General features: G+C 40.6%; 1 protein-coding gene across 1 annotated transcript in view; it reads left to right on the top strand.

The window, feature by feature from the left end:
* The window catches only part of LOC136884949 (monocarboxylate transporter 14), a 242,044-nt gene that overhangs the window by 8,013 nt on the left and 209,470 nt on the right, over positions 1 to 24,561 (top strand). Inside the window, exon 2 of the mRNA XM_067157284.2 lies at positions 16,235 to 16,301. Within this exon, the coding sequence (XP_067013385.2) occupies positions 16,239 to 16,301 (63 nt within the window). The 5' untranslated portion in view covers positions 16,235 to 16,238. The remainder of the gene's footprint in view (positions 1 to 16,234; positions 16,302 to 24,561) is intronic.

Below are 24,561 nucleotides of genomic sequence, written 5' to 3'. Positions count from 1 at the left end.
AAGAGATAGAATGTAAGGAGACCTCTTAAGACATCGGCTGTGAAGATATCGTAATTTGTCGTTTTTACCAGGGGAGTATTTTATAATAGGGGGAGATACGAGTTGAAATTTTAATTGAAAGTATAAAACTAATCTAATCAAAAATCCTAACCACATTCATTCCTCCATTTATAGTGACATTCACACAAGGTGAAGAAATAGAACAAGTATCTGCATACAGATATTTAGGAAGCACAATCAGAAGTGATCTAGAGCCTCCGTGGCTCAGGCGGCAGCGTGCCGGCCTCTTACCGCTGGGTTCCGTGGTTCAAATCTTGGTCACTCCATGTGAGATTTGTTCTGGACAAAGCGGAGATGGGACAGGTTTTTCTTCGGGTTCTCCGGTTTTCCCTGTCATCTTTCATTCCAGAAACACTCTCCTATATCATTTAATTTCATTAATCATTGCCCCAGAGGAGTGCGACAGGCTTCGGCAGTCGGTACAATTCCCATCCTCGCCGCTAGATGGGGGGCTTCATTCATTCCATTCCTGACCCGGTCGAATGACTGGAAACAGGTTGTGGATGTTCAATGAGAAGTGATGAATACTGTTTGGGTGAGGTGGAGAGCAGGATCGTAATGGCCAAGGAAGCAAACTGAACAGATGTGTGAGCCACTGAATATGGACCTTAAGAAGAGGTTAGTGAAGTGCTCTGTATGGATCTGAGACTTGGAGGAGGAAGAAAGAAGATTGAAATCTTTTGAAATGTGGGTATGGAAGGAAATGGAGATCAACTGGCAAGGCAAAGTAAGGAATGCAGCCGTATTGGAAAGAGTAGGTGAAGAAAGGACTACAATACAGGAAACCATTCAAAAGAGAAAGAAGAATTGGTTAGGTCACTTTACGAAGGAAATGTTTATTAACGCAGGCATTGGAAGAAGAAGGTTGAAAAGAAGAAAGAGGTATCAGATGATCGGAGAGCGTGAAAATTAATGGAAGATACTGGAAGACTAATAGGATGGCAGATGACAGATTGGCTTGGAAAATGCATGCGAAAACCGGCCGATAGGCAGAGAACCGATGGTGATGATACCAAGGGAGAGGTTTGATACATTTCCAACTTCTCTGTTACCGTTTAAGAAAATACCAAGTAAACGACAGAGAATCTGCCACCTGGCCGAGAGACCTAAATGCAGATCAGTGATTTATTTATTTATTTATTTATTTATTTATTTATTTATTTATTTATTTATTTATTTACCGGGAGTATGTACCATTTTTTGTCGGATTTTGTAGTAAAGGAAACACGTAATTTTCAAAGGAAGTTCATTTTTTATTTATTCAAAATATTGGGCACCGACTTCTACACACTTCGCCCATCTTTTGCGGCAAACCATTCGTCGAGCCATTTTCAAACTTTTTCGAAATTGCTGAAGTGTTGCTCTGCGAGCGCGGGCCCCATTGGTGCTAAGAGGTGATAGTCAGATGGCGCCAGGTCGGGGAGTACAGCGGGTGCGGAAGGATGTCCCATGCAAGCGATTTCAAGGTGTCTTTCACTGGTTTTGCTCTGTGAGACGGCGCATTGTCCTGTAACAAAATCACTTTGCCATGTCTTCTGGCCCATTCCCGTCATTTTCTTTATCAATTCGTGATTTAAATGAATCATTTGTAGGCGATAGCGTTGTGCATTAACGGCTTTGCCGGGCTTCAAGAGTTCATAATACACAAATCACCACGTTTAAATTGTCACAAACCATGTCTCATATGTTCTAATCGATGGAGCGTCTTCACCATATTTTTCTACCAGCAAGCGATGACTTTTCACAGCCTTTTTCTTTTGATTAAATAAGAAAAGCAATGCGTGCCTCAAATGTTCTTTATCAGGCACAAACGTCGACAAGATCACTGAACGATACAGCACAGACGCTAGTGTTTGGCGGACTCAACTTGTGTGTGTTGGTAGGTTAATGTCAGACGAACGAACTGACGTATATGACAAATTCATACGCTGCGTACTGTTCGCTGGCGCCATCTCTTAGTGAAACCGGAAAGACTCATGCATACACCTGGTATTTATTTATTATTATACATTATTGCCATTAAGACAGTGGTTGAACTTGAACGTTACATGATTATTTCTAAAATCTCTTCATTGTTTGACTATGTTTCTGTTTCCTTTGTTCAGTCCAGTTCCCTTTTTTTTTTTTACTCTCCTTTACTTCAAATTTCGCTTTCATAATTTTATTTCTGAATATGTTTCTTTCATTTATCATTGCCTTGTCGATACCTGCTTGTTGTAGATCTTCTATTTCTTTCAGCCAATTGTTTTTCTTTATAGAACTATTAGCTACATCAAAAATCCTCCTTGTGAGTCTGCTGCTGTCCATTTTATGTAGGTGCCCATAGAACATTAGTCGGCATTTTCTGATCATGTTTTTGAGTCTTTGTATTCATATAGTTGTTCCATGACGAATATAAGACCAAGTGTGAGGACTCAGCCATTATAGCATGGTAGTTTGTGGTTCAGCCACTGCAAGCACTGCAAGCGATTGTATCCAACATGCGCTCCAGTAGTTCCGGCAAGCCGGGAATAGAAAAGAGACGTTACCATGCGGAATATTTCAGCGAATCAGTTGGAATTTTCTTTTGCTTTCGGTTCCTAAACTCAGTTCATTGTGTGTTTTGCACTTCAAGCCTGTATCTTATGCGGCTTGATTAATATAGTTCAGCATGCCGTACTGTTTGTGCCTGGCTGTAAGGCAGGCTATGGTAGAGTAGTTGATGATACGCGATTTTTTTCACCACCGAAGGAAAGAAATCAATTTGAAAAATGAGCCAGAGCTATTCCACGGAGGGATACTAAGTTAACGCGTAATAGCACAATTTGTCATGTTCATTTCTCTGATGATTTGATAGTAAAATAAGATCATTTTATAGTGAATGGTGAAAAAGTGGATATCTCCCGAGTGAAATGAAAATTATGACCAGGAGCAGTGCCTCACACTTTCCCTAATTTGCCGCCAAATCTTCACGCAAGCTTTCGAAAGTCCAGTAACTGACAAATTGAGTTGGTAAACAGAGTATTACCTTTAAACAGTTCACGGGTGTTTGTTTGAATATGCTGGGAGTTATGTGCTATTTATGTGTATATATGCACCCCCCGAAACTTGTGATGAAGGCCGTCACTCTTTTTTCCATTGTACCCTGCCGTCGTATTTTAATTGTATCTCTCATTGTTTTTTTAAAGACAGCGTATATACTTATCAGTTACGGAGTAATACGTTTTCGTCTGGTATCATTACTAAGACGTCCGACTCGTTGGCTGAACGGTCAGCGTACTGGCCTTCGGTTCAGAGGGTCCCGGGTTCGATTCCCGGCCGGGTCGGGGATTTTAACCTTAATTGGTTATTTCCAATGGCACATCATTTCATCCTCATCACGACGCGCAGGTCGCCTACAGGCGTCAAATAGAAAGACCTGCACCTGGCGAGCCGAACCCGTCCTGGGATATCCCGGCACTAAAAGCCATACGACATTTCATTTTTCGTTACTAAGACTAGCTGATCGGTACTGTGGAGCTTGCCCACTATAGCGCTGCCTGGCGGGGCGAGCTTGAACTTGAAGAGTCCTCACACTTGTTCTTATATTCGTCATGGTTGTTCAGTTGGTTTGTTCATCCATACACCATCTCTGTGTATTGCTCCAAAAATCTTTCTCAGGATTTTACGTTCTATTTTTTTTTTTTTTTTTGTCTTTATGATACCTGATTTTGCAATTGTGGTTGTTTCTGAAGAGTAAAGGGATTCTGATAGTACAACTGTATTGTAGTGCCTGATTTTTGTTTGTCTTGATGCGTTTTTTATTATAGTGTGTCCATGTCAGTTTGTACGCTTTCTGAAGTTTGTCTGTTCTGTCTGTGTTGGATGCCTTATTTGATCCTGTTATTTGTATATATTCCCCTAGATACTTGAATTTTTCTACTCTTTTGATATTTCCATATTTTGCGTGCATGGCTTGTGTACTGTTATATTTTCTTTCCATATACTGTGTTTTCTCATATGATATCTGTAGAAATTTCATGTAAGTATTCCGGTGCTTCTTATGCATCTTGTCTGTTGTTACTAAGTATTACCAGGTCATCTGCAAGTGCCACACGTTCTTCCTTACTGACTTCCTTTTTCTTTTTATTCCCATTTTATTTATTTATTTATTTATTTATTTATTTATTTATTTATTTATTTATTTATTTATTCTTCTTCTTTCGAACGGGCCACCAGAGGACCACGTGCCAATTTCAATTCCTTCTTCTTTGTTCTTTCCTTTTCTTCCAGTACGCTTTCATCTGTTCACTATGTTTCTTCTTTCTGTCTTCAGACCACTTTGAACCAGTCTTTTTTACTTTCCTACCTTGGAATCCTTCTATTTTCAATACTATTTCCAGAAAGCCTTCTCTATTATTTATTTCTTCTGTTGTTATATTGTTTTTTTTCTAAATCCTTTCTTACTTCATTGACCCAGCTTGTCCTTGATTTCTTACTCCACAAATATCTGAAAATCTTACTGGTTAATCTACTATCTTGCATTCGATATAAATGTCCAAAAACATAAGTCTCCTTTTCCTCATTACATCTGATATATTTTCTATTTTTTGATATATTTCAGCATTACTTCGTAATTTCCAACCTTCTGCTGTGTTTTGTGGGCCTAATATTTTCCTCATGATTCGCTTGCATATAGGCATTCTGGCTTCACTACTGTGTTGTAATGCCTTATTTTTGCATTTTTGGATAGGCATCTTTTATTGTAGATATCTTTGGTGACACCATAAGCTCTCTGCATTTTATGTACCCTCTCCTCTACTGCAGATTTTTCTAAACCATTTTCTTGGATTATTTCCCCTAGATATTTGAATTTTTTTTACCCTCTCTATTTGGCCAATATCTGTTTTCAGAAATTTTGGTGCATCCCAAATATTTGTTAAAAATTTTATTTTTTCTGCAGAAATTCTTAAGCCAGTTCTGCTGGCGATTCTTTCCAAGACATTTACTTGGGTTATAGCAGATGTCACATTTTCAGAAAGTATTGCAAAGTCATCTGCAAATGCAAGACAATTTATTTCGATCCTTTTGTTTCCTCTTCCTAACCTTATCGGTGAAATGTTGAGTTCAATAAGTTTTTCGTTCCAAATTCTCACTATTTTCTCTAGGACACAATTAAAAAAGAATTGGGGATAGTCCGTCGCCTTGTCGTACACCAGTTTTTATTTTGAAAGGCTGTGATATCTTTCCCAAAAATTTCACTTTAGAGACTGTGTCTGTAAGTGTTTCACGGATTAGATTTGCCAGTTTAGACTTTATGCCAAATTCTCGAATTATTTTATATATAGTTTTATTTATTTATTTATTTATTTATTTATTTATTTATTTATTTATTTAAATCCAGTGCTGTACAGTATTGTCCGAACCACCCAGCCCGGAAGTATAGGTGCTGTACAACTCACATTAATAGGTCAGAGGTAACACCGTGAAAGCAAACGTGGCAAGTCAGCAGACCCGAGACAGTTCCAAGGTCTGCATGGTACGCAGCGTATTTCTAAATTTGTCTACACAATTGAAGCCACGAGATGAAAACTCATTCAGGTCCACTTCTGAACAAAATTGAGAAATCTGTCTGTACAATAGCTAGGAAATCCATAAGTGCACTCTACAAAATTGTTTATCTGAAAAGGGGTCTCGAAGCACACCAGGCGGCCAAGAAATTTTAACCTTAAAGCGGACTTTCGATAGTCAGGTAACTTTGGACGTCATTAGAAAAATCATATTCATTCCCCTGTCTTCATTTGTATTATTAATTCGTTTTTAATCCTAATCTAATGATTCTTGTCACAAATTAGTTTCTGTTTGTCTCAGCACACGACAAATCCCAAAGGCCACGTCGCCATAGCGCCTAAAATTCTTTCTCTGGAGCCTTCTTTTTCGAGCTGTGTATAATCTCCACGTTCATATATTTAATTCCCGGTTTGGTGTCGCTGAACTAGCATGTAATAATACACTACCCCTTGATACTTCACACGATTTATCGAACTCGTTTGAACAAGAGAATGAGGTTAGGTATCTGCCGGGTTCGTGGAAAGTATGGGCGATTTGTGCTTTGATATTGATGTTGTCAGCCTCTGTAGTGTAGTGGCTAGTGTGATTAGCTGCCACTTCCAGAGGACCGGGTCCCATTCCCACCTCAGCTATTCTCGAAGTGGTTTTTCGTGGTTTCCCACTTCTCCCCCAGGCAAATGCGGGGATGGTACCTAACTTAAGGCCATGGTCGCTTCCTATTCTGTACCTTGTCTATACCGTCTAATCTTCCCATCCCCCCATGAGGCCCTTGATCAACATACCAAGTGAGGCCGCCTGGGCGAAGTACTGCTGGTCGTCCTTCCCACTTGTATACCTCCTCCGCGTGTCTGCGGAATTAACCATGAACTGTTATACATGGCCTAGGCATCACTGAAGATGCGTACTAAGGAAATGAGGAATGAGGTAGTTTCCAGTTGCTTTCTCACTGAGCCAGAAGTTCCTATTACATATCAGTCTGCCAAGCCCAGTGAAATGCATGCAGCAGCTGAACCTATGAGTGATATTCTCACACCATTCATAACACGGACTGGCTGCATAAGGAATGGCATTACTAGCATCTTTCATACCTCAGTCACTTTCATATTGTCAATGCCAAGGATAAGACTGAGACAGATCAATGAAAGTAACAAAATTGCTCTAGCCCATACCAGAAGACATAGTGCACTGTAAACACTAGGTCCTGCCAGCAATAATAATAATAATAATAATAATAATAATAATAATAATAATAATAATAATAATAATAATAATAGTATACTTGGACCAAACTACGAGTACAAAATATAATCCAGCCAAGAAATTTATTCTAATATAGAGAAGATCACGGACACAATGCGCAAATGCAGAACTCGTACAAATAGAACAAAACAAATATCCATAATAATGTAGAGTCTAAGAAGAATGATGTGAAGATTTCGCTAATAACTTGGAATGGTGTTGTCAAGCAGCATGGAAACCTTTCTGGACTGTAATAGTTAATCATAGAAATGGAGGGAAAAGGGACAATTAATAGGGCTTGGGGTAAATCCGGTGAACTCACTGTAGATTACGGGGAATCACAGGGCAGATGGGAGGATTACATTTTTACGGATCTTTTTTACAAGGTAAAAGGGTATATTTCTATTGACATACCGAGCTCATTATTACGTTCCATTGTGCGTTCACTGAAGATGTATACGTAGACACGAATCGTCCATGTCAACACTTGACATTACATTTGGAACTCAATCGCCTTTTATATATTAGACTTGTATTTATAATCTAATTAATTTCTGGTCATTTTCGACGTAGCGACCTAACGTCACCGGATAATACTATTAACCGCCACTTCTTCAAGTCACTCCTTTGATCAAAAGCGTGATTTTACACGGAAAAGATCCCTATATCCGTTTTCAGCGACTCTATTTGAGTATTCACTCCAATTTTCATACACATGGGAGCGTTCGAACACAAATACCTCCCTCGTAAGTTCCAACTTTATTCCGATTAAATTAAGTTGTACATTTTCTGACCTGAGGATTTGACATTTTGAACAGTATATGCAGCAACACTGTGCTTTTCTGACCTCGTCTGGGGATGAGCTGTTCATGCCTTGTTGAGACACAATATTGTTATCCCTTCCAGCACGATTCAGGAGTTAATATTTTGATATACAGTACTGTGTCCAACTTGTGTTATCTCTGCCCGCAGGAAGTGGTCTTATCTACAGCCTAATGGGAATTTTATAACGAGCAGTCTGGGAAAGGAATTATTATACTGTACATACAACTCACCTCCAAGTGCTGATCCATTATAGAAGGTAGGGGCATTTCTCTATGCGTGTATCCGATGAGCCATCGTTTTCACCTTGTCTTACGAGTCATACAAGGAAGTATGAGGGTGCATCAGTAATGGTTAGGATTTGAACTGAATTGAATTTATTGATAACTAGCTGATGTACCCGTGCTTCGCTACGGAATTCTACATTGTATACATAATTTACCGCGTTCAGAACATTTTAAGCAAGCCTCGGACCTATGGGAGTAACGGAGTCCCACTTTCATTTGACAGGCGAGGGACACCTTGGAAACAACTTGACGAACGAAATGGAATTCGATGGGGAGCTATTAATATTAATGGGGCTTATGGAAGAAAGATTAGACAGTTGGAGGAATTAGGACGAGAATTGTTTCAGTGTATTAACCATGCGAAGGTGCAGATTAGGGTGAAGTTGACAAGTTTATGAAGCATTGAATGTATCGTAGTCAGGGTCAACAGCAAGGATAGAATAGTGTTAATGGGCGATTTCAATTCGAGAGTTGGAAATAGAATTGAAGGATACGAAAGGGTGATTGGTTAATGGGGGAAGATATGGAAGCTAATGGGAATGGGAAGCGTTTGCTGTAATTCTATGCTAGTATTGGTTTAGCAATTACGAATACATTCTTCAAGCATAAGGCTATTCACTGCTACACATGGGAGGCTAGGGGTACCAGATCCATAATAGACTATATCTTAACCCACTTCGAATTCAGGAAGTCTATTGGGATGTAGGGTTTTCCGGGAATTTTTCGATGATACAGACCACTATCTGATCTGTAGTGAACTAAGTATCTCTAGGCCTAGGGTAGAGAAAGTGAAATCCGTCTTCAAACGAATAAGGATAGAAAATCTCCGGGACGAGGAAAGACGGAAGTACATGGATATGATTAGTGAGAAGTTTCGAACAGTGGACAGTAAGCAGGTTCACGATGTAGAAAGAAAATGGGTGGCATACAGGGATGTTGTAGTAGAAACCGCAAGGGAATGCCTAGGAATGACTGTGCGTAAAGACGGGAAAAGGCGAACATCTTCGTGGAATGATGAAGTGAGAGCAGCTTGTAAACGTAAAAGGAAGGCTTATCAGAAATGGCTCCAAACAAGGGCCGAGGCAGACAGGGATTTGTACGTAGATGAAAGAAACCGAGCGAAACAAATAGTTGTTGAATCAAAAAAGAAGTCGTGGGAAGATTTTGGTAATAACCTGGAAAGGCTAGGTCAAGCAGCAGGGAAACCTTTCTGGACAGTAATAAAGAATGTTAGGAAGGGAGGGAAAAAGGAAATGAACAGTGCTTTGAGTGATTCAGGTGAACTCATAATAGATCCCGGGGAATCACTGGACAGGCGGAGGGAATATTTTGAAAATCTTCTCAACGTAAAAGGAAATATTCCTGGTGGTGTCGCGAACAACCAAGCTCATGGGGATGAAGAAAATAATGTTGGTGAAATTACGCTTGAGGAAGTGGAAAGGATGGTAAATAAACTCCATTGTCACAAAGCAGCAGGGACAGATGGAATTAGACCTGAAATGGTGAAGTATAGTGGGAAGGCAGGGATGAAATGGCTTCATAGAGTACTAAGATTAGCACGGAGTGTTGGTAAAGTACCTTCAGATTGAACAAAAGCAGTTATTGCATATATCTGTAAGCAAGGGAACAGGAAGGATTGCAACAATTATTCGAGGTATCTCATTGATTATTATACCATGCAAAGTATTCACTGGCATCTTGTAAGGGAGGGTGCGATCAGTGGTTCAGAGGAAGTTGGATGAAAATCAGTGTGGTTTCAGACCACAAACGGGCTGTCAGGATCAGATGTTCAGTATGCTCCAGGCAAATGAAAAATGTTATGAGAGGAATAGACAGTTGTGTTTATGTTTCGTAGATTTAGAGAAAGCATATGACAGGGTACGGAGGGAAAAGATGTTCGCCATACTGGGGGACTATGGAATTAAGGGTAGATTATTAAAATCAATCAAAGTCATTAATGTTGACAATTGGGCTGCAGTGAGAATTGATGGAAGAATGAGTTCTTGGTTCAGGATACTTACAGGGGTTAACAACTCTGTAACCTTTCACCTTTGCTGTTCGTAGTTTACATGGATCATCTGCTGAAAGGTATAAAGTGACAGGGAGGGATTCAGTTAGGAGGAAATGTAGTAAGCAGTCTGGCCTATGCTGACGATTTGGTCTTAATGGCAGACTGTGCCGAAAGCCTGCAGTGTAATATCTTGGAACTTGAAAATAGGTGCAATGAGTATGGTATGAAAATTAGCCTCTCGAAGACTAAATTGATGTCAGAAGATAAGAAATTCAACCGAATTGAATGTCAGATTGGTGATATTTTGTACAAAGCTGGGAAAAGTAGATAATTTCAAGTATTTAGGTTGTGTGTTCTCCCAGGATGGTAATATAGTAAGTGAGATTGAATCAAGGTGTCGTAAAGCTAATGCAGTGAGCTCGCTGTTGCGATCAACAGTATTCTGTAAGAAGGAAGTCAGCTCCCGGACGAAACTATCTTCACATCGGTCTGTTTTCAGACCAACTTTGCTTTACGGGAGCGAAAGCTGGGTGGACTCAGGATATCTTATTCATAAGTTAGAAGTAACTGACATGAAAGTAGCGAGAATGATTGCTGGTACAAACAGGTTGGAACAATGGCAGGAGGGTACTCGGAATGAGGAGATACAGTCTAAGTTAGGAATGAACTCGATGGATGAAGCTGTACGCATAAACCGGCTTCGGTGGTGGGGTCATATGAGACGAAAGGAGGAGGATAGGTTACCTAGGAGAATAATGGACTCTGTTATGGAGGGCAAGAGAAGTAGAGGGAGACCAAAACGACGATGGTTAGATTCAGTTTCTAACGATTTAAAGATAAGTAGTAAGTTATAGAACTAAATGAGGCCACAACACTAGTTTCAAATAGAGGATTGTGGCGACGTTTAGTAAATTAACAGAGGCTTGCAGACTGAACGCTGAAAGGCGTAACGGTGTATAATGATAATGTATGTATGTATACATAATTCTAGGTTAGGTAGTGTACGCGTTGTGAATACGATTGTATTAATTGCATAGTCACAAAACGTCTTTTCTCATGTGAAGACTAGGTTAGGGACATTTCATTGTAATGGTAGGCAAGCTTCCATAATCAGAAAAAAAGATCATCAACATATTAGATTACTTCAAATGTTTTCACCTGTGTTTGTCCTGGCTCTGGTTACTCTGATTTGGTTTCTTCTTTCAAGTGCATCTCGTCTGATGTATGTTCATAATTATTGTCCTGTGGAAGAGTTAATATATTAGGCACATTCTCCAGACACATCTGGATATTTACATACGATTGGGCTTAACAATTCATAATTTCCCAGTAAATGAGTCTGTTTCAGTTTCAAATCTTCAGTATAATTTTTCAGAAAATTTCCGTGTTGAGTTTCCCTAAAAACATGAAACTAAGAGACCTTCGTGCCTACCATCAGTCAGAATCAAGTTGGGAAGTTTTAATTATAATCGCAGACACTCACTCTCTACCTGCCTTTTTACATCCTCAGAAAGACTGTCTTAGTGGTTTTCCCAACTAAATCAATATAGGTCATTACAATGACGTCAGTAGGAATGTCGCGATTAAAAGCAATGCTTCATACGAAATACTCGATCAAGTGAAAAACCACGCATATTTTCACGTTTAACGAACAGTACTACGCGGCCGATGTAACAGAGCTAGAATGACCAGGCCACAGACAGCCGTCCTCTGCTATTAATCCGTTAATTGTGGTCACTGCTCACTCCAATTAGTGCCTCAGAGTAGGGATTCAATAGCTGGAATACTATGATGAGCTAGTATGTCACGTACCAGTAGTATCCGAAGATATATGAACCAGAGGAATGGCATGCTAAAGAAGAAATTTATCTAACTCCCAAGCTATTTTCCGCGAATATTCAGGCAGGCTGTTATACTTGGTACGCAACAGTAATCCCGTCTATCGGAATATAAATGGCAGCATACGAGACAAAGAACATCGCAACAAACAATGGTCAATGTAATATTATTGTTGATCAATTTTATGAGCTATCGATATTGTAGGCCTTCACATTTAGTTTTCTTCGGAGTTTGAGATACCACTGTGATGATAATTAGTTTGGTAAAATCGAATAAAAATAAGTGATCGGAAATTGTATTCTCTATAACGTTTGTTATGTAGTACTCTCGATAGGACCAATAACATAGGTATGTAAAAATTACATTTTGGGCGCCTTCCCCTAAACTACATTTCGTCCAGGGTGAATAAAATTATTTATAGCCTAGACTAATAATAATAATAATAATAATAATAATAATGCTATTTTCTTTACGTCCCACTAACTACTTTTACGGTCTTCGGAGACGCCGAGGTGCCGGAATTTAGTCCCGCAGGAGTTCTTTTACGTGCCAGTAAATTTACCGACACGGGGCTGTCGTATTTGAGCACCTTCAAATACCACCGGACTGAGCGAGGATCGAACCTGCCAAGTTGGGGTTTAGAAGGCCAGCGCCTTAACCGTTTGAGCCACTCAGCCCGGCTATAGCCTAGACTGTAGTTTCTAATTTACCGACTCTGCATATCGATTTTCATCCAATTCTGTCCACCTATTTTCTCGTGGCTCGGCGTTGATACGGACTTAGCAACAAAAATCCAAATTCATGAATATCTCTGTTATCATACCCGGTACGGTAAAAACGTACAAGACATAATGATGGGAAATTTAATTGTATATAACTTTAATTATGTATTATTTATCGATAGGACCACTAATAACATAAATATTCGAGAATTAAATTTTAGGCCTTCCCCTAAACTAACATTTCACTTAGGGTGAATAAAATAAAATTAAGAAGTGAATTTCCTTGTTACTATAGACACATCCGATGCAGAAATACCACTCTTTTTAAATTCTGAGAAATGTACAGACAAAACTCTTATTTTATATATGTAGATTTACATGCCACTGAGGCTCGAAAACCCCTTTATGTAACGTCTTGATATGATAACATACAGTTTATGCATACACTAATCACAGGGACTCGTACTATCCCGTGGTGTTCCTCAGATCTTTCTCGTTCTCCTCAACCTGATCGTTGGTGGGTGGCATGACCGTCCTCGTCCAACGACCTTCTATCCTGAGCCAGCTGCTTGATTAGTTGATATGGACGTCGCCCTTTAATGTCATCGACGAGCCCTGCTCTTGGTCGTCCTCTTCTAGTCTTTCCTTCCAGTTTCCCTTCAAGCAGTGTGGTGCACCATGAAGAATGCCGGAGTAAATAACCTATCCAACTACATCTTCTTTTCGCGATCATTTTCTCTAGACCGATGGTTTCTTCAGCTCTCTTGAGAACTTCTTAATTTGTTAGCCTGTGAGTCCAGGGTATTCGTAACATTCGAAGCCAGCACCACATTTCGAATGCATCTATTCTTTTCTTATCAGCTTTTAATAGAGTCCAGGTTTCAGGGCCATAGGTCGCAATGCTCCAAATGAAGATAGTAGGTACTAATCACAGGTACTGTAAACACATAGTGACCCACCCACTATTGCTACTAATCACAAGCCTATTGTATACCTCACATAGTGGTACTACTCGCAAATAAAGGCGACCCATGGTGTTGCAGTCTCATAGTTCTAATTCGATCATCCCTTGGTCGCCCCTTTTAGTCGCCTCTTACGACAGGCAGGGGATACCGTGGGTGTATTCTCCGTCTGCGTCCCCCACGCAAAGGGTCTATACAATGTTATTTATTTTTTTTTTTTTTTACTAGTTGCTTTACGTCGCACCGACACAGATAGGTCTTATGGCGACGATGGGATAGGAAAGGCCTAGGAGTTGGAAGGAAGCGGCCGTGGCCTTAATTAAGGAATAACCCCAGCATTTGCCTCGTGTGAAAATGGGAAACCACGGAAAACTATCTCGAAGGCTGCCGACAGTGGGATTCGAACCCACTATCTCCCGGATGCAAGCTCACAGCCGCGCGCCTCCAACCGCTCGGTTACAATGTTGTTAACTCTAAAATGAACACATGGGTAGTTTAAAGCATAGGTATGTTTCGATCCTTTGGATCATCGTCAGTACATAACAATGTTATAAAACATAAACATATAAAGACATTTGTGCGAAAAGTTTTTTTTTTTTTTTTCAGTTGGAGCGACAGGTCAACACTTAATACACGTTCTGAGCACGTAATTAAACTGCGAAGTGTCGGCATTCCCAAGCTGTCGCTGCGTTGTGTCACGGGCAGTGATGAGTCAACGGGCGGCAGATAAACAGGGCGTGCTTGCCGGCCAACCGATAAGAGAAACTAACTGTATATTTCTGTTTTACCCTTTAGATTCTTGTGCTCTAAAATAATAAATAGGCTTAATGTTTTACTTTCTATAATGTGTGTTTTAGTTTTCCTGGATGTGGTATTTGTATTTTAATTTTTTAAAAGTTTATGACAAAATGCGCAATGAAGATGTGCGAGGATCCTTTAAAGTTGTGCCTATCAGCGACAAGATGGAGGTAAAACACGCCAGAAAAAGAAATGAACACCATTTAGTACAGAAAACTCTTGCCATAGAAAAGCTGAATAGGGCATCCTAAGGCAACATGGAAACAAACTGCTGAGGCTGCTTTAAGGAAAAGTGAAGTGCCATTAGATCTGGTACAAGAACGTCGTACATACTCTCTCAGAGTCAGACGAGCGACCCTGAGTGAGCTCGAGAGTGCCCGTTTTATGGGAACATACAGTATACGGCCAGGACAGGGAGGGCGGCTCCTTTTTTTTCCTCACCAGGGGCGGGGGGGGGGGGGGGAGAAGGGCACGGCCGGTCCGTACGGTAGTTATAAGGGTGGCGCTCACATGTGGATATGTTTTCCTCCCATGTGAGCGTCCACATAGTAGACTTAGTTCAATTTTTTTTATCTTTTACTCTTTGTAACGAGAACATGTATTTGGGCCGAAAGCCTGTAATGTTCTTCAGTAAATACTAAATATACATCCAGGAAAGAGTAAGAAGAAGAAGAAGAAGAAGAAGAAGAATGCCAAAACAATTAATTATATTTCCTATACGTAACCTGAATAAATGGATATAATTAAACATATTTACACATACAATAAAAATTGTTTGTCGATCAAACCAAAATTAAAACATTACAGGACGCTGGTTCAACCAGAGGTGACATACCAAAGGGAAACTCTTTTTAAAGTCACTCATAGGAACAGAATCGTAAAAATCCTAAAAGTAGAGAGGTGAAGAGCTAGAACATGCATAAATAAAAAATGTCAAAAAACCGGAGATTGGTGGATAGTGACAAATGAAGGGGTGCGCAGAGAACTGGAGCCCATCACAGATACGATACGGAAGATTTCTTTTTTTTGGGGGGGGGGGGTTACATTTTTAGTAAACCAGATCACCAAGAAAAATTATAGAGAAACTCTGGAATCGGAAGCAACAAGTAGGATGGATCAAGGAAATTGGGCACCGCGCGAGCTGGCCGTGTGGTCAGGGGCGCGCAGCTGTCAGCTTGCATCCGGGAGATAGTCGGTTCGAACCCCACTGTCGGCAGCCCCGAAAATGGTTTTCCGTGGTTTCCCATTTTCACACCAGGCAAAATGCTAGGGGTATACCTTAATTAAGGTCACGGCCGCTTGCTTCCAACTCCTAGGTCTTTCCTGTCCCATCGTCGCCATAAGACATATCTGTGTCCGTGCGACGTAAAACCACTAGCAAAAATAAATAAATAAATAAATAAATAAATAAATAAATAAATAAATAAATAAATAAATAAATAAATGCGTGCCGCGAACGTTTTTTTTTTTCAGACACTGAACGATACAATACAGTGTTTGGCGGACTCAACTTGTGTGTGTTGGTAAGTTAATGTCAGACGAACAAACTGACGTATGTGTCAAATTGATACGCTTCGTACTGTTCGCTGGCGCCATCTCTTAGTGAAACCGGAAAAGACTTACGCGCCCCCTCACTAGTTGTAACTGAGAGCGGTGCAAGCAGTTGCTAGGCTGCATCTCTGCCCCTTTACCTGCCTGAGCTGCTCATTGAGTTGAATTGTGCCCGCCTTTGGATTAAGATATTTCAGTACAGTGTAGCATTAAGCTGAAGAAGTCAAAATGCTTGCTACAATTCCACCCATTTTAATCTCTCCCAGACATTTTCTACTTTTCAGACAATGATCCATTTAAACCAGGAGCAATAAAGGTGAAATGGTACAGCCCTGTATAACATTTGAACCAAGAACTCCTTCTACTATCAATGTATTTGTATCTTTATAGATTTTCACCTTCTTCTACTTCCAGGTACATGTCTTTGCTGCAGATACTATGGAGGGAGTTATCAGAGATTGCTTGCAGAGGACGCCGAAAGGTAAGTGTTTTGAATAGATCATAAATGAATCGGTTAGTTTTAAAAGCCTGTAAGTCACATATTTTGACAATTTCGTCTTAAGTGACAAAACAGATGTTGAAGGGTAGATGCATCATTTGGTTTAGAACCTCCGTAAGTCTGCTGTATACAATGGCCATGAAGGGATCATCAATATTTGGTTTGGATTTAAAACTCAGTAAGTCACTGACTTGCGGGGTTTCTCAAGGTAACAGTGCCTGAACAACAATGATCTAGAGTTGGAATGTTTTGCAGTGCATAGCTACAAGTATTTGCCTGATGTGATTCAGAGTTTGGAAGAAGTTGATGACTGTTAGGGAGAACGTTGATGGATTTGCTATAGATAAATTCGAATTAAATTTCAAGGAACTCCCTTTACGAGTGCTGACAAGACATGCTCCATAGGTGTTGAGCGGAGTTTTTGTCTCTCTGTATATAAGAATCTATCGAGCTCAAAGCGCCAGCGACTTACTGTCAAAAACATTGAAATGCTGTGTGTAGTACAATATAACAAGTTTAATAATTTAGAATCCAGTAAATGGGATAAGGACAGTTCATGTAACTGGTTTAAACTTAAATAATACGGTTTCATCAACACCTTTTCTTGCACATTTTCGTATGTATTTTGAGAACCTTCCCCTCCCCCTTTTTTATGACAATACTTTTCACTTCTTTCTTTCCCTAGTCACTACCATCCATCAATGTCTGCTATTTCAGATGGCAACCAGCCATAAGACATACCCTGCACGGTTGCTAGGTAACAATACCTTATATCACAGCCTGCACGGTTGCTAAGTAACAATACCTTACATCACAGCCTGCACGGTTGCAAGGTAACAATACCTTACATCACAGCCTTCACGGTTGCAAGGTAATAATACCTTACATCACAGCCTGCCCGGTTGCTAGGTAACAATACCTTACATCACAGCCTGTACGGTTGCTAGGTAACAATACCTTACATCACAGCCTGCACGGTTGCAAGGTAACAATACCTTACATCACAGCCTGCACGGTTGCTAGGTAACAATACCTTACATCACAGCCTGCACGGTTGCTAGGTAACAACACCTTACATCACAGCCTGCACGGTTGCTAAGTAACAATACCTTACATCACAGCCTGCACGGTTGCTAGGTAACAATACCTTACATCACAGCCTGTACGGTTGCTAGGTAACAACAGCTTACATCACAGCCTGCACGGTTGCTAGGTAACAATACCTTACATCACAGCCTGCACGGTTGCTAGGTAACAACACCTCACATCACAGCCTGCACGGTTGCTAGGTAACAATACCTTATATCACAGCCTGCACGGTTGCTAGGTAACAATACCTTACATCACAGCCTGTACGGTTGCTAGGTAACAATACCTTACATCACAGCCTGCACGGTTGCAAGGTAACAATACCTTACATCACAGCCTGCACGGTTGCAAGGTAACAATACCTTACATCACAGCCTGCACGGTTGCTAGGTAACAGTACCTTATATCACAGCCTGTACAGTTGCTATGGTTACACTTCCATCACACATTGTGTCGCGCAAACTTACACGAATTTTTCGGATGTCCGCCTGCCATTAGACATATGTACGTCAAAACTGCATCAATTTCTCAACATCTGTGGAATTTTTACCCAACAGATTATGCTCTTTAGGCAATACTCTTGCCGGATTGAGAGAAAGGATCTTTTTTTTCTTCTCTTGACGCAACACTGAGACTATGGACTGAAAGAGTTTTGAAATGTCTTGACCAATGGATTTGACCCAGTTTACGGAATCATCTACGTATTTCACAGTCAGAGATCCTGTTTTTGAAAACACTTGACTGTGGCATGAAGGAGAATGCTTTCGGAAACCCGTAGGTGGTCGTAACTTAAAGTTCGTTGGCTACCCATAGTTAACCACATACTACCTCCTTTTAGGCGGCGGGAAAGTGCACTTGTACGAGAGGTAGGCTGTCAGCGTTGTAACGGCCATAGGATTCTGAGGTTTTGGCAGAGTTACTTATTAGAAATAAAATACTGCAGGATACAAGTGGTACACTTGGAATATCGTTAATAACTCGGTGTAGCACGTGTCTGTGATGTGAGAAATAAGATACACAATTTAAGCGTTCGGGAGTAAAAGTAGGATCAATAAATGAACTGCCCAATGTACTGGGATAGTTGCACGGAACAATATTCAAATTAAAGTGATGTTTGAGAAAATCAACCTCCAATCAATATTACATAACAGTTTCGTTTCTCCTGGAAATTAGTTAACGAGATACTTCAAAGAACAAATAGCAACAATAGAGATATTCATCTCTCTTTGCAGAATATACAAATATGTTTTGTGTTCGTACTTCTACTAAAGAACTTGAGGTAAAAATGTAGTATGACATTAGCTTATTACAAACTTGCCTTTCAAACAATAGACTAACCATCAATCTTAGCAAGACCAACTACATAATTTTGCACAAGGGCTCATGTGCAACTCCTCTTGATCATACATTAACATTTTTCGATCATTCTTTACCAAGAGTACAATTTACTAGATTTCTATGTTTAAAAATAGATGAAATGCATGACTGGAACGAGCAAGTTGAGTGCTTCCCAGACTGACATAAATTCAACCAGATCTATTTATCATCCTCTCATTGAAAGTCACCTGATTTATATAATTCATGTTTGGGGATGTTGTAATAAGGAACTCTTTGAGAAAGTTGCTATTTTACAAAAAAGAGCACAATAATATTTTATAATTTACCACCCTTAACAACTACGGATTATTTGTATAAGAAATGCAGACTTCTACCACTCCACATGTTAGGTGATAGAGCTTCAGCTATGATGGTATGCAAAATTAAGCATAATTTGGTTCATACAAACACTGTCTGTGTCATAAATTCTGACATACACTCGTATAACACTCGAGGAGCAAAGAGAATCCATACCGAATTTGTAAAAACTAGTAAGTATGGTTGCAACTCCTTATGGCACTATTGTGTGAAACTGTTCAATGCTCTCCCTACAACAGGCAACAACAATTTCAAAATTTAAACATAAAAATAAATAATTAATGGACAAAAGAAAATGAGCAGTAAATCTTACAAACCCTTTTTATTTTATTTTATTATTATTTTTGTTTACAATTTGCTATACGTCGTACCGACACAGATAGGTCTTATGGCGACGATGGGATAGGAAAGGGTTAGGAGTGGGAAGAAAGCGGCCGTGGCCTTAATTAAGGTACACACCGGGCGAGTTCGCCGCGCGGTTAGGAGCGCGCAGCTGTGAGCTCGCATCCGGGAGATAGTGGGTTCAAGCCCCACTGTCGGCAGCCCTGAAGATGGTTTTCCGTGGTTGCCCATTTTCACACCAGGCAAATACTGGGGCTGTACCACTTTTCAAATTTCGTGGCAGAGCCGGAAATCGAACCCGAGGCGGACCTCCAGGATTCAAATCCTTGAACTGGTGGGAAAACGAACTCAGGGCCTTGGAGTAAGAGACAGGCAAGCTATCTCTATATCACAGGGTTGGCTAATAATAATAATAATAATAATAATAATAATAATAATAATAATAATAATAATAATAATAATAATAATAATATCCATGTCTGTGGTGTAGTGGTCGGAGTGATTAACTGCCACCCCTGAAGGCCGGGTTCGATTCCCGGTTCTGCCAAAAAGTTGTACGAGGGCTGGAACGGGGTCCACTGAACCTCGAAGGTCTACTGAGTACAGAGGGATTCAATTCCCACCTCAGCCATCCTCGAAGTGGTTTTCCGTGGTTTCCCACTTCTTCTCAGGCAAATGCCGGGATGGTACTTAACTTAAGGCCACGGACACTTCCTTCCCTCTTCCTTGTCTATCCCTTTCAATATTCCCATTCCCCCACAAGGCCCCTGTTCGGCCTAGGAGGTGAGGCCGCCTGGGCGAGGTACTGGTCATCCTCCCCAGTGGTATCTCCAAATCCAAAGTACCATGCTCCAGGACATTGCCCTTGAGACGTTAGAGGTGGAATCTCTCGCTGAGTCTGAGGGAAAACCAACCCTGGAGGGTAAACAGATTAAGAATTGAATTGAATTTTGAATTTGATAATTGAATTTATTGATAATGATGATATACATGCCACTGAGGCTGAAAAGCCCCTTTATGTAGCGTCTACTTATAACACAATACAAGTTTATGAATATACTAACTACATTTTATAATATTAAAATATTAAATTAAACATTAAACTTAAAAATTAAAATACAGATACCAATTCCAATAAAATTAAAACATAAATCATATAAGAAGTAATAAAGCATATCATTCGATTTTTTAATATTTTAGGCTACAAGAATCTCAGGAATATAAAAAATAGAAACAATTTTCTTATAAATATACATATTTCTTATTATTAGACACAAGAATACCTGATCTCAGCCCCTTGCGTACTCCTCCAGGAAGATAGATGTTAAGGACTGCTTTAGTTGGGTGCAGTTCCTGTCATTTGCGAAACGGTGAAGATTAAAGACGTTGAAGATACGGGATGCAGTGCAAACAAAAGATTTGTTAAATTTAGTGGTACGATGAAGGGGAATTTGAAGGGTAGTTTTTGTAAACCTATTATCTCTGTTATGTACTGACTCCATGGATTTAAATGCATTATATAGGTAGGGTGGGGTCTTCAGTTTGAGAATTTTGTGCGTAGCAACGGCTACTGAGGAAAGAAATAATAATAATAATAATAATAATAATAATATGATTAGTCTTTCATTTTCTCACAATGCATGAGCCTTGCAATCCTTTTGTGGATGCATACATTTTTCTTCGATTTATCGAAAGTCTTCATCTCCCCTGTGCCAATGGCCGTAACCGTGTTAAAACACCGCATCCCGTGAGATCTCCGAAGTTAAGTAACATTGGGCGTGGTCAAGATTTGGATGGGTTACCACGCGCTGTTGGTGGGGGTAAGGGAATGGAGGAGCGGAAAGGAACTGGCCACCCTACCGTACGTAAACTCCGGCTCAGGCACACCTCTGCGGAGGTTCGGACCTGCCTTCTGGCAGAATACACCCTTACTTTACCTCATCTCCCCTGTGACAGTTGCGCACAATGTTGGTCACACTGCAATGGCACACGAAGCGATGTTGCCGTCATAACAACAGCTGATTGCATGACACGTGAGTTTTTAAAAAACATGGGTGAAACGTTTTTAATATCATCGCGATGATACACAATACAAATGAAATTCGCCGACAAAAATCGAACTTTCAACTCACCGATTATTCATCACAAAAAATGATACGAGATAACTATACTACGAAGTTCTCATTATCGCGATGTTAGAAAATACGGAAGAAATCGGCCGACAAGAATCTCATTTTAAATATACCAATAAATGTTAGAATAATATACACCGGTGCTAACACAAAAGGTTTCAATAAAATCTATTAAATTTACGAAAATTCAGAAACCTTATTTTCATACCTGATTCACACAGGTAGAGGCTCGATACCCTCCAAATCACTGTCATCACTACCGTCGCCTTCGTTGTCATTGTCATCGTCGTCTAGGCAGATCATCAAGTCCTGACAGTCACTGATGATGCCATGTATTGCCATTGCCGAGTTAATGAATGCTGCGACATGGCTAAATTTCTTCCTGCACAAAGCCGCATCCATTCGAGCAATACTCTCCCGGAACAGTCCTTCCACTTCAGTAACTGTGAAGGACTTGTTATTAGTGCGTACGTAATGTTTTACTTCACCCCATACCGTGCCAACTCAATGAGGTTGAAGTGACAGTGGTACGGCAACCTAATAACCTCGTGCCCTTGTTCCTTCGCTACCTCGTCGGCCAATTTAGTCATAGACATATGCGCTGGGATATTTCTTTACTGCAGCCATTCCACTAACAGTTCTTTACGGGCGCGCGAAGTAGGTGTCTTGTTCATTATTATGGAGTGGTATAGTGCATTGTCCATAACAATGACAGAAGGGACTTTGAGCTGTAATAATCTTACTCGTGTCTTTGTCTTGCATCAGCCTGGAAAGAATTAATTCCTGTTACAGGCCATAGCTTAATTCGTTTCTTTCCCGGAGTGCTGTGAAACAAGTCCCTACTATCAGCCCCGTTTCCGCTATTGCTATGTACCCCAGTCCCTTTTTCCTTCTGTTCGTGGAGGCGAACATCTCTCTGAATAACAGAACGCTTTGAAAGACCTAATGTTTGACATATACGTTTCACAACATGATCTGCAGGAACAGAGAGACGGCTATACAAGCTTATACGAATTTCCTCCCCCTCTCGTAAAACTCACGAGTTCACCGCACTAATTCTAATGCCTGACTATTAAGGGACACTCCACTTCGCGCTTCATGACTATGTTGGCATTTCCAAGACATCGCACTGCATTCGTTAAAACAAAATTTCACAATTATCTCACAATGAAAACAAAACTTTCATAAACGCGCGAATCACACCTGACCACGTGCTAGCGGCGACAGACAAAACGGCAACTCTTCAATACAGTAGTCAAGCTACTTATAGATGGCACCACTATACTATCCATATTGCCAACAACAATCAACTGAAAATAGTTCGTATTTATTTTGTGGCTCGCTTAAACCTTATAATTTTTTTTTAAATGCTCATATTTGTGTAAGCAAATAAAAATTTATAAGCACTATGCGGAATTAAATACGAATTAACGTGAATAAAATGTGGAGCTGTATCTGACATTAAAAGTAGTAGATTGGTGATTCTGATTGGCGGGGGACGTTCTTCATTTGATTTTTGTGGTGGTGCCAACATGACTTACAACAGCTGTCAAGTGCAACCTTGTGCTGGCCCACCTATAGGTTTTACATTCAAGTGCTCCTAAAGGAACTCGGTCATTGTCAGAGGATTATGTAATTCTGTATCATTCCTATTACAAGTGGAAATCTGAATTCAGGTTTCGTTTATGGCCCGCAGGTAAAGAACAGATTCGTACCACGGCGAGGCTGTCAAGTCCCGTTCTGCTGAGCCACACCCACCTCTGGAGCTACTACTGTAGTCTACTTTCTCCGCTCGGTACCGAGCTTGCCTTCCAGTGTATATTGGTAACGTGTGTGGCAAGGTGCCGGCTACATTCCAGTAAATCCTGCCAGAGCATGTGTCTGTCGGGCTGCAAGACAACCTAACCGCGTGGCACTGCATGTCAGAGAGAGCTAGTCGGATGTTTGAAGCGTGGAAGGAAATGTGCCATTCCACTTTCCATGACCGCGTGTAAAACATCTCTGGTCACACATTTGGTGTTTATCTGTCAAAATTAATTAAAAATCAGCCATACATCAATCATGATTATTATTATTATTATTGTTGTTGTCTACCTCTGTGGTGTATTGGTTATTGCGATTAGGTGTTATCCCCGGAGGCCCGTGTTCGATTCCTGGCTCTGCCACGAAACTTGAAAATTGATACCAGGCCTGGACCGGGTTCACTCAGCCTCGGGAGGTGAACTCATTAGAAAGGGGTTCGATTCCAACGTCAGCCATCCTCGAAGTGGTTTTCCATTGTTTCTCACTTCTTCTCCAGGCAAATGCCGAGACGGTACCTACCTACCTCAATCTCTCAGCCTCCAACAAGGCCCCCTGTTCAGGATAGCAGGTGAGTCCGCCTGGGTGAGGTACTGGTCCTCCTACTCAGTTGTATCACCCGACCTAAAGTCTCACGCTCCAGGACACTGCCCTTAAGGCGGTAGTGGTGGGGGTGCCTCGCTGAGTCTGAGGGAAAAACCAACCCTGGAGGAGAAACGGATTAAGTACGAAAGAAAGAAAGAAAGAAAGAAAGAAAGAAAGAAAGAAAGAAAGAAAGAAAGAAATATTATTAGCCCAGTGCTCCTTCATTCGTAGCCGGTGTTGCTCTTTTCTTTCCTCCGTCAACGTCTTTCCCGTCTTCAACTTTGGCCTTTTTTTAAGTCTCCTCCTGAGTGGCTTGCGTTCTTGTATATCTTCATAAATGATCCCCAAATCCTGTAGGTCCCTTTCCACCTCTTTGAACCAAGTTGGCTGGATCTTCCTATCTTTCTTTCTTTTTTTCAATTTGCTTTTACGTCGCACCGGTACAGATAGGTCTTATGGCGACGATGGGATAGGAAGAGCCTAGGAATGGGAACGAAGCGGCCGTGGCCTTAATTAAGATACAGCCCCAGCATTTGCCTGGCGTAAAAATGGGAAACCACGGGAAACCACCTTCAGGGCTAAGCGCGCCGCCAAACTAG

Source organism: Anabrus simplex, chromosome 13 (genome assembly GCF_040414725.1).
Source record: "Anabrus simplex isolate iqAnaSimp1 chromosome 13, ASM4041472v1, whole genome shotgun sequence".
Lineage (NCBI taxonomy): Eukaryota > Metazoa > Arthropoda > Insecta > Orthoptera > Tettigoniidae > Anabrus > Anabrus simplex.
Note: the sequence above shows the minus strand (reverse complement) of the source record. Positions and strands in the feature narration are given on the sequence as shown.